Below are 11,573 nucleotides of genomic sequence, written 5' to 3'. Positions count from 1 at the left end.
CTATCGGGCGCTGGTCAGACCGCAGTTGGAATACTGCGTGCAATTTTGGGCACCTCTGGACCCTCTCCAGGTTATCCACATGGAGAGGGTCCAGAGAAGGGCCACTCGTATGGTTAAGGGCTTGCAGGCCAAGCCCTATGAGGAGAGACTGGGGCACCTGGACCTCTTCAGCCTCCGCAAGAGAATGGCTTGGTGGATTGAAGATGATGCCTATAACCTTTCTCTGTCCAGATTGCCATTTCAGATCTAGCTATGATTGGTAATAACCAGAAATTACTGTCTGACAGCTTTCTAATGGCTTTTGTGAAATGGGTTCTGGTCCTAGTCCGGTTGTCCTAGACAGGTGGGCACAAAATTGAACCATCACCCTCTTTGGAAAGATGTGTTTCTCTTGCTGGCTGTCCCAAGAAAGAAGCTAAAAAACAATAAATGACTGGGGTCACTGAAACTACCAGCACACCCTTCAAGTGGTTTTCCAGATGAGATTTTGTACGTTGCTAGTGCAGCAAGTTTACACTTCAGCTAGCTGTGCCATACCAAATCTTTGATTAATCTGAAGACTTCAGCTGATACATTTCACTTCATACATACTGGCAGGATCAGGGCCACACTTTCACTTTACCTTTAGCAGTTTATTTTGGGGGGGAGAATGACGTTCCTTTGGTTAACTCAGGGTTAACTCCCTTTTTACTGACCATTTCAAATGTATTTGTGAATGCAAATTAGCCAGAACTACTTCTCAAAGCTGGAGAATATCTGCACTCCCTCAAGAAAGTGATGCATTTCCCTTTTTAAATAAAATTGACTAGAAAATGCATGTAGTCAATTTGCTTTGTTTGTGCATGGCAATGATAAACAAGCAATTTAAACTCCAGTGTGTGTCTGTTTGGGGAGGCTTAGATAGTTGTGAAGTATGGAAACATGTGCAGGATCAGAGGGAGGAGGACGGAATCAAAATATAGTCACCTAGCGTGGCTAATTGCATATGATTATCTGACAATGCACTTTTCTGATTGGCAAGCACAGAGGACTTAATTTCCCAGCAGACAACAACTACTAACGGTGTAAACACACACTCAAGATGAAAAACATACAATCACTTTTTTCTTTTAATTAAAGGCCAGTTGCTAACCAGCTTTCTACCGTTGCTGGAGGGAAGGAGAGAGGGAAAAGGCCTTCCCCACCTTGTACTCAGGTCCAGGATAACTCCTGGATTCCTTGAGGGTAATCACTGTGTAGGATAAGTGCTGACTATGCTGCTGGCCTGCTCTGAACTGTCTTTGCACTAATTGCTCTACCTTGCTCTCCAATTATTCAAACACAAGAGAAGAAAAGCTTCCGCTTCAGCGTCCTAAGAAGAAACTTCTTATCTTCAGTCTAAGTTTTGCAGGGAAAAAGTTTTGGAGTGGTTATCTGATTTTGCAGGTCCTGATCATTCTTGTGCTTCATCTCTCGCACTGTGAGCAAGATATTTGCAGTGTGGAAAAATAACATACACTAGTCTTTGTTGGATAAGAAACTTAAATTTGGTACCACTTTAGGGCAGGGTTTTGCATCATGCCATATTCAACAGGGCTGCAGCCTCCAAATGCTAATGCAATGCAAATAATAACAATATCAGTAATAGGAACCTAAATGTAAACCAAAACTTTGTGTGCATGTCTGGACTCTGGCTATATGGGCCTACTGTAACCTTTTTACTTCAATTTGTTTGTGCATGGCAAGGATAAACAAGCAATTTAAACTCCAGTGTGTGTCTGTTTGGGGAGGCTTAGATAGTTGTGAAGTATTAAAACATTTTCAGGATCAGAGGAAGGAGGACTAAATCAAAATATAGTCACCTAGCATGGCTAATTTCCTTCTTCCTCTTCACCAGTTCCTTGCTATAGAACTGTATAAACCAGCAGTGTTCAATCTTCTGGCCAGGTGAGTGGTACAGGACCAGTCTGTGGGCCAGATCAGGCCTCACACTACCTCTGCCCAGGCCCTGCGTTTCCTCTGCTCAGCACTGCACACCCAGATCAGACCCATATTGCCTCTGCCCATCCTTGTATACCTGGATCAGGCCCATACCACCTCAGGCAGCCCTGTATGCCCCCACTGAACCCATGCCACCCTCCCCTGACCCTACATGTCCCAATCGGATCCCACATCACCTTGGCCCAGCCTTGCATGCCCAGATTGGCCCCCACAGCCACAGGGTCATGCTATCTGAGCCATGGGGCTTCCCGCAGGCCCAGGCATTTTGCAGCAGAGGAACATCAATTAGTGTGGCCACTGTTCCCTCACCACCATGTTTTTGGACCCGGGAGGTCCCATGGGTGGGATTATGTTGCTCCACATGCCCACAGGTTCAGGGTTGAGCACCCTTGGTATAAAGTAAAGAGAAGGTTAAAGGAAAAGTGGACTTTATCATCTGGAGACTATAGTAAGCCCTTAGCTGCTTAGTGGTGATATAGCATAGCATTTGCTTGACCAAAGTTTGAGTAAGAGAAGAAGAGGCAAAGGAAATGATTAGATGTCACAAGGTTCAAACCAGGTTAGACTAGTCAAGAAAGATGGAATAGAAAAGCTAGGTTAGAGGTCTCCTGGAGTTCATTAGTGGTTTGATGCTAGACCAGGCTAATTTTAGACCAGATGTAGCTTAGATATGGAATAAAAATCTGCATATGAATATTAATTAAATTAGCACCTGTTACGCTGCTTTTATATTTTTTACATTATTTAGTAATTTTTTTATATTAAGCCAGGCAGTAGAGTACCAAAATTTGGGTTCATCTCAGAATCTTTGCTGTTCAGCCTCAAACTATGGTTCTTGCTGAATAGCCTATCTACAAATAAATTAAGATAAGTGCTTATTTAAAATTTATTTTAAAACCTGAATGTCTTTTTCCCTAATAGGCTGGCCATCTGTTAGAGGCTTTTGACAGTTCAGAGAACTTACAAATTAATTTTAAATTCTCTCAAATGTTAACAATATTGTTGTTCTTTAGATAAATGCACATTTTATAAATTCTAATCAGTAGCTTGATAAGCCTTTTCTGTACTGTTTAGTCATTTATATCTTTTCTGTATTTTATTTTAGAATTTGCTATTAAAAATGTAGGTATCCATACGTTTGCAAGTGTTTAATTTTGGGGGACTCACTATACAAACCTTTCTTGGTTCTCAAAATATATCTAAGCATCAACACAACCCATGACGTAATAAAAAGAAGTCCAGAGGTCTTTGTAGTGATGCCAGAAAGCAAACAGTGTATGATTGATTTAAAAAAACAGCTGGGAAGAGTCAAAACTGGGAGACCAACTCAAAACAGGAGTTTAAAAATCTGGTCCTGGAGGACAGTGGGAGAGGGCTTTTACATCTTGCCTTGGCTAGTTTTCAGCATTTGTGTCCAGGCAGTGGGCAGTGCTGGCTCCCAGCAGCCATGTGCTTAAAAGAAGAAAATATTTCCAAATGGAAAGTTCTAGTTATTTATCCTCACTCTGTTTTTTGTTTCTCTTCCTCCCCTTCCTCCTCCCTGCTGCAGATTTGTAAGAGCAAAGCTAAAGAATCCCAGCAGTATTACCACAGCTTGGCTATCCGACAGATTCTGGCTATTAACTTCAACATCCAACAGGACTGTGGCCATTTCTTAGCTGATGTACCTGTTCGCCTCCTTCCATGGGAGGATCCCAATGCACCTGAGGCAGAGGAGGAAGAAGAACAGGATGAGGAGGAAGAATCTGCACAAAAGAACAGAGAGCCCCCCTCCAATGGAGAGGCTTCACAGAAAGACAGCTCAGGCAGCCAGGGGACTATCAGCAAGCAACGTAGCCGTGTGGTGGTCATCACCCGGGAGGTTCCATACCTCACAGTGGCTGACTTTGTGCAAGAGTCCACAGCCCGCCATGCAAATAGTCCAGACTTCTATGAGAGGCAGGTATGCCTACTGCTTCTACAGCTGTGTTCAGGCCTGGAGCACCTAAAACCCTATCATATCACACACTGTGATCTGCGCTTGGAGAACCTGCTGCTGGTGCACTCCAGGCCGGCAGGTGGCCTTCTTAACTGTGAGTCTGCAGAGCCCAATCCCAATGCTGCTTGCCCAGCCAGACTAATAGTGAGCAATTTCTCACAGGCCAAACAGAAGAGTCACATGGTGGATCCAGAGGTCTTACGGGATCAGTCCCGCCTGGCTCCAGAGATCATCACTGCTACACAGTACAAGAAGTGTGATGAGTTTCAGACTGGCATCCTCATCTATGAAATGCTGCACTTACCCAACCCATTTGATGAGAATCCAGAGCTGAAGGAGAAGGAGTACACCCGTGCTGACCTCCCCAAGATCCCTTGTCGTTCCCTGTATTCCCAAGGGCTTCAGCAACTTGCCAGCTGCCTACTGAACCCCAATCCTTCAGAGAGGATCCTTATTTCTGATGCCAAGGGAGTCCTTCAGTGCTTACTGTGGGGTCCACGGGAGGATTTGTTCCACACTCTCAGCTCACCTTCCAGCCCAGCACGGAGAGATGCTGTGCTACAGAACTGGCTGGACATCAAACGGACGCTGCTTATGATCAAGTTTGCAGAGAAATCCTTGGACAAGGACTGTAGTGTCAGCCTTGAAGACTGGCTTTGTTGTCAATATCTGGCATTTGCCACTACAGACTCACTCAGCCACATCGTAAAAATCATGCAGCAACATTAGTTTGTACAAGCTGTTGCTTTTCCTTAAGCACCCCATAATCCTTCTTCCATTCTGCCCCATCCACCTCATCCCAGGGCTTACACTTTGCACCAGTGATAAAACAGAAAAAAAATGGACTAGTTCTCAAAGCTGGCAACCCTGAGCAAACAGGTTCTAACTGGAAATCCCGTCTCCTGTTATCCAAATGATGGAGACATCGTTCTATTCCCAGGCCTAGCCATGCTTAATCATAGGCTCTACAGTTGCATAAAGATTAGATGCTTCCTAGCTTGGGTTAATGTTTCAGCAGACTGAAAAAGGAAAGAGAGAAACTTAATAAAGAGACCACTATTTTTATTTTACTATACAGTAACATGAGTTCCCCTTCTCATTTGGGTTGGCTCTGCCTTTTCTGAATGTAGCATTTGCAGTGAATAACAGTGGTAATTTATTATCCCCAGCAGAGACAGGTTAATAAAAAAAAGGAAATCAAACCATCCACCCATATGTAGAAGCCCTCACTGAAAAAAAAATATTGTTCCTTTTCCATCTCCAGTAAAAGGCTGTTCCCCCCAGTTTAGTCCTCCACAACCAGAAGGGATTACTCTGCCCAGTGTTCTCATCCAAATGGGTCCTTGCCTTAATCCTACTCTGGAGTCTCATTTTGTTCTCAAGTGACGTAGTCCTACTGATCCGAGCTGGTGGTCAATGGGCAGCATTCATTTGTGGTCTTCTTCTCGGCCTCAGATTTGTTCCCTGTCCATATCCCTTCTAACCATGGATCCCAGATTCCAAGGATCCTGCCTTAATCAGCCCATGATCATCAGCCTAGAGTAGCTCAATTGAGAAACAGATAGAATGATTTTTTCCCCCTCTTTCTACCCCTACTCATGACCTGATTGTTGTGGATTGTAACCATCTCATAGACACAACAGTGTTAAATGAGCAGAACGACATAACGAGGAAAACTGAAATGTCCCTCTTGCCATAGAAAGCACTAAACCATGGGCTTGAAATGGACAGAACTGACATAACCAACCCTCCTTCTGTGGCTGCTCTGCATCAGGGATGGAATTAGCATCTGCCTCCTTTTCTGTGTTTTATTTGCATTTGTTAGCCACTTGTGGCATATTGCAAAGCAGGACTGAAACTGGCAGTGCTGGTCTGTTGGCAGGAGATTGAATTGTTTAGAGCTTGTCTGTGTGTAGCTAACAGGCCACATGGAGACAGTTTTATTGCATATGCAATTCTCTGGGGCTGAAAAGCATAGGGGCAAAATACTGCTACTTAATTACTGCAAAAGCTCTAAAGTTTGGCAGGTACAGGTAACAGGTTCCCCATAGCAGTGTTTGGCTGCATATCTCTTATTAGTAACCAGTGTTTACCATGCACCCTAAAAATGGAATGGCTGTCAAGATCGCTCTGAGACCAGAGCAGATACAGTTTTAGTGTGAGGAGGAGTTACTGGGTATTAAGGTGACAGATTTAAAAAAGCTTCCATCCTTTAAAGCATTTATAGGTGAAAAGCAGCCACTGGCTTCCTCTTCTGATTAGTGGCCTTTTCCTATGGGACTGCTACACTTGTAGAGATGGTCCCTTTGCTCAGTATTGCTAGGCTCAGAACAGTCTTATAAATAGCTCTGAAGAACATGTTTTGTGGCCAGGGAAAAAAGTCATACTGATTATTATGATCTGGGTGGTGGAAAGCAGACAGCCCTAGTTTTGAGCCTGTGCTTCTCTCCTATGGATATATGTGCAATTCTTGTATGTATTTTTAAAAGCTGTACATTACAGTGTTTACGTTACATACCAGACTTTATCTAATGCTAGACCTGCAAACCCTTCCTTACTTTCCTGGCACATAAACACGCAGCAATACATGTGCTGTTCCTATGGATTGATATTTCATTTTTAATTGATGAAAACTGTGAGAAACCAGTTCACTTCAGCCTTGAAAACAAATAGCCACTTTTTACAGCATTTGCATGCTTGGAACAGATGCATGGAAACAGAACAAACAGGCCTGCTGACATGAGAGCAGAGAAACTCGCCCTGTATGTGCACCATACATTTGAAGGGGGTGACCTTTTCTGCCTCGTTTTCTTCTGGCATCGGTCAGAGCCAAGCCCAGTAGTTTGTGGAACCTACATTGATTGTGCAGTAGTGTAGAGAATGTTTTGTGACTTTTTAAATGTTTTTAAACTGATTAAATATCCTTTTGTTTGATTCACCTGTATCAGAGAGGGATCAGGCAAAGACAAAGGTCATGTATTTTAATGTGATATGGATCACTTTAAAAAAAAATGCAAAGAGTTGGGGTGGGGAGGCAGCATTGGGAGTTGGGGTGGGGGGAGGGGGGAGAAGTGTAGTGCACTAAAGCCCCAGTTCCTTGCATGGAAAAGAGGCTTTGACACTAATGTTGAATAGATGTGAAGAAAAAAGCATTTGCAGAGATTGCACAAATGTTAGATGCAGCTCAGCTTCATGTGGACACAGGATACATAAGGCCCAATGGCTTAACTGTGCTGAGCATGACAGGTCATTGAAAAGCAACCTGCTACCTAACCAGCAGTCACCAACCCTTTAAGCTTAAGGACAGGGCACTGCTTCTAGTTTTGTGAGGTCTGGTTTTGTTTCTGTTCTTTTTTTTTAACAGCTCCTTTATGCACGTAATTTCTCACCCAACAAATACATGCTGTCTGAGCAGCTCATGGACAACTGACCACTGCAGTAGGCACATTCCTTTAGGCCATCTGGTATATTTTTTGTATACATGGACACATGTTCTCAAATGTCACTTTCATGTCAAAATGCACATGCAAAGTTAAATATTGAATGTTTTGCAACCCTGCATATTTAATGCAGCTGGTCTGAAGCCTTTGTATGTCTTTGTTCTTTAGATATCTTATTTCAGTTTCTATTTCTTGTGATGACTTCAAACCAGTACTCATTTTAGTTCTGCAGTATAATCAAGCATGGATAAATGTTCACTACCAATCTCTTTCTTATGTAGCAATGGGTAAACTTTAGTCATTTGTAATATCAGTGTGATTTTTACTTTTTTTTCTTTGAAAAATGAAAGAATGGTCAAGGAAGGCAAACACCAACTCTCCAGAGCTTCCTTGGGGAACCCTGGGGCTGCCTCTGCAGACTTCTTGGAAGATTATAACTGTATGTGGTGGCTCCACAATCCTGACTGTGGATGCACCACTGAAGTACTTGAGAATGTATATTCGAAAATGATTGTAAACAAACCCCAGGGAGCCTCCAGCATATTAAAAAAATTAAGAGAGAGAGAGAGAAATCCCCCACCCCTTTTGCTTTGTCATTGGGATTCTCCGTGTATCAGGAATTAAACCCCTGACCATGCATATATGCACATGGACTTGCACAGGTACAGCATTTGGTTTTTAAACAGAGCTCTTTCAACTGAGCTCCATAACTGAGAAAAGCTGCAAGTCCAAGATAGCAGTATTGATTGTAAATATATATTTTTCTATTACTAAAAGCTACCATTGACTATTTTTTAACATAAACTGTATAGATTTTTCCAGTGCAAAATAAGACCTGGAAAATCAAATACAAGTCTGGAAAAGAATTTGAGTGAGTGGTTTCTGAAACTATTAGAGCCACTAAAAACCTCTCTAATGTTTTAGAGAGGAGACAATCTAAATCAGTGATTGGATTCACAGCATATAGTGCCTTGTCAAAGAATTGGAATAGGGAGGAACAGGTCGAGGGAATCTCTTTCCACCTGCTAAAAGCCCTATAAATAATCCTACCTGCATAAAGAAAGAAAAGATTTCTAACAGAATAAAGGAGATGGTGCGCTTCATGTGATGCTGAGTAGGTTTAGTGAGAATAATTTTTACTGGGGACTCAGTTACAGGAAGAGGTTCTTTTGAAGTGGTTCATAATGCCAGATGACAGCAAATCTTTGTGGATTTTTCACATTTGAAATTGAGGCCAAGCACTGGGCAAGAAATAACAGGTGAGCTGTCACTTGGTCTAGGCCTAATATACTAAAATTCAAGGGGTCTATTGCTTTGACAATCTACTGCAGACACTCCAACTTTGGAAGACGAAGAACCTAAATAGGGAAGAATAGAATATGTGGAAGGTGTGCAGCTCCTTTTATGTACAGGAGAGGACCTGTCTTAACACTGGTGGCATGGGCACACCACTGATGGCATAGTTTTGGAAAACAGTCCATATTTAATGGAGGTTGACTTTGTTATGTGTTTCTCCGGAAAAAAAGAGGAAAAAGTTAATCTGTTTTTTAAACCTCTGTAAGATCCAGGTAAACATACTATTTAGCCAGAGCCTACAGGCAACAACCCATATAAATGTGTGCACGGAATTCTTCAGAAACTAGCATATCCAACATTTTATTCTATCGTTTCTGTGATGGCAGAAAATAGAGACAAGCCTTTTTTAAAACCTTCAGCCATGCAGTGAACCTTAAAAAGTAAGTAATTGAAGTTTGGCTTGGAATACTGTGGTGCTGGAAATCCCATCCTGCAGTCCAGAGTGAAGATAGTGTTTACACTGTCTCACCACTCTTCAACCTAGACTTTACCTCACCACCTGCCAGCAACAGAAAGAAATGAACATTGTAGTGCAGGGAAATTTCAGTAGGTTAGAGGGGAGAATATATTGTTTAAATTAATCTAACTCATGTCTGCAGTCAGAGGGGAGGTTGCAAAGATGCCTCTTATTCTAGGTCCATAGCCGTGAACTGCAAAATGTGTATTTGTTGCTGAACTAAAAATGTCTTGTGGCTGTTTTCCCTATTTGGCATGATGGCTAAAGAAAGATATTTTAATTATTTTTTCTATTTTAAAATAGAGACCAAGTCCTGTTCTCTCTAAAGCTGATAGGAGTCTTGCCTTTGAGAGTAACACCTTGCAAGGCCTTTAATGCACTTTCTTCACTGAATTGATAAAGATTGAGCTTATTGCCCCACAGAGGTAGTAAATGGGTATTATTTCCCTGCAAGGCTGGGCCATCAATGTTACATGGCTCTAGGGGAGGTAAGATTTCTGAAATCCCAAAGTACATGCACGGACCTCCAGTCAAAAGGATCTCATTCTGTGGTATAATCCATCTATGCTAGTGTTAGTGGACTAGAACTTGAGGGCCCTCTCTCCCTCATATGAAACAGAGAGAGATTTTTTGTATTAATAAGATTTTAGTTATGGAGTAGGCAAACACCAAAGAAACGCAGCACAGACCCTTGAATGCTTCAGTAATCAATACTGTGCCCCAAAACATTCCCATGTGGTCACCCAGACAGGTTTCAATGAAAAATGCTTTTGTCCAAAAAAAAAAAAAAAAACACTGTGCAGACTTGCTGGGAGGCGTCTTCAACTCTAAAAACAAACCAACAAACAAAACCCCAACCCACCTGAGCAGAAAGGCCTTTGAACCCCTCCTCCTGATCACTTTTGTGTTATGAAGAATTTGTAGGAGACATTTGTCTAGATTCTGTTATTCACTTCGCTGCAATATTTAAAGGCTTCCGTTTTGAATAGACGTAATATAAAAAAACACCTTGGTGGTTGGGAGATTTCTTAATTAATTTAAACAATGTGCGATAAGCCTCCTTGCATGGGTGTTTGCCACTCCTTCAACGTCTCGTTAGAGGCCACGTTGTCTGCAGAAAGCTTTCTGAATCAGGGAGAACTGGCAGTGGAGCATGAAATGCTTAGCTTACCTGTATGTAAGCATTTTGCCACTCTGAAGAACTTGTCCTGTACTTCAAGCTGCGAGAATCCATCTTTTTGTTTTAAATTCCAGGAAGGAAGGTTTCAGGGAATTAGAAGAGGTTGGAATTGTTTTTATATGGAAGAAATATATGTTCATGTATGAAATATTCTACACCTTAAAATTATATTTTGCCCCCTTTTTGTTGAGTATGTATAATTTATATATAGTATATTTAATATATACTATAAGTTTACTTAAATTTTAACATACCAGTTTCATAAAACAAGTGATGTCTCTTCATGAAAACTATTTCCAACTTCTTGTCCTGAATCCTTTGATTTGTTGGTTTCAGGAAGTTTTGCAGCCAAAATCTTTTTTTGTTTCTTTTAGACCTTAATTATACTTAGCATTTAAGTGCAAGAACACTTCCATTTTTAATAAAAAGGGGTTATTTTATTTTGAAATTCGAAAACTGATTATCTTTTATAAATGGGGTTTCTTTATAATCCCTCAGATAAGGGATATTTTTAACTTCAACTCCATTGTCCTGGGTAACTTGTGTTTGGGATTCCTTATACCATTGCTTTATCTGGTGCTTCATATCTATATTTACACATTTTTATATTAAAAAATATATATATAGATATAGATATATAAACTCCCAGCCTTCCTTTGCGATCAGGGGGCCGTTACACTCTGGTTTGCTGTGGTACTTTGCTGTGTACTCTGTGGCATTCATGTTACTGTGTAAATAAACTAGTTTTATTACACTGAAAGTCAAATGTGGTCATTTTATTTATCGACCTATAATTTTTTTTTCTTTTTTTGGTTTTCCAGCCCCAGGGATTTATACTGAAATGAATAACACCAGAAACATGTCTGACCATGGCATGTCAGCGAATCATGAAAATTGCAGAAAAATGTGCGCTAAAAGGAGAGCTGAATGTTCTTCAGTAATGTGCACTGCATTAACAAAGCAGATGGAATGGTTAATATCTCCCACTTTCCTCAGTAACATCAGATATACTGTACTTAAGCAGATAATTCAGTTTTCATAGCCTTTCTACCTAAGGGTTCCTTGTCCTCTTTCACCAGTATGCTCCAACTCCAACACTGAAGCAAAGAAAATCCATATTGCACATTAATTCAGGTCCAGAACTCCCTTTTACTCCTCTTTAATGCAATTCAGTTCTGCCTT

At 41.3% G+C, this 11,573-nt stretch overlaps 1 protein-coding gene across 3 annotated transcripts in view; it reads left to right on the top strand.

Moving 5' to 3' along the window:
* PEAK1 (pseudopodium enriched atypical kinase 1) overlaps positions 1 to 11,146 on the top strand; it is a 98,898-nt gene extending 87,752 nt beyond the window's left edge. For all 3 annotated transcript variants that reach the window (XM_006029384.3, XM_006029385.3, XM_006029383.3), the window contains one exon: positions 3,530 to 11,146. In XM_006029384.3, coding sequence (XP_006029446.1) covers positions 3,530 to 4,687 — 1,158 coding nt within the window. In that variant the 3' untranslated portion in view covers positions 4,688 to 11,146. The remainder of the gene's footprint in view (positions 1 to 3,529) is intronic.
* The last annotated feature ends 427 nt before the right edge of the window (positions 11,147 to 11,573 follow it).

This window comes from Alligator sinensis, unplaced genomic scaffold (genome assembly GCF_000455745.1).
Source record: "Alligator sinensis unplaced genomic scaffold, ASM45574v1 scaffold319_1, whole genome shotgun sequence".
Taxonomy (NCBI): domain Eukaryota; kingdom Metazoa; phylum Chordata; order Crocodylia; family Alligatoridae; genus Alligator; species Alligator sinensis.
The sequence above is the reverse complement of the archived record's forward strand: the minus strand, read 5'-3'. Positions and strand labels throughout refer to the sequence as shown.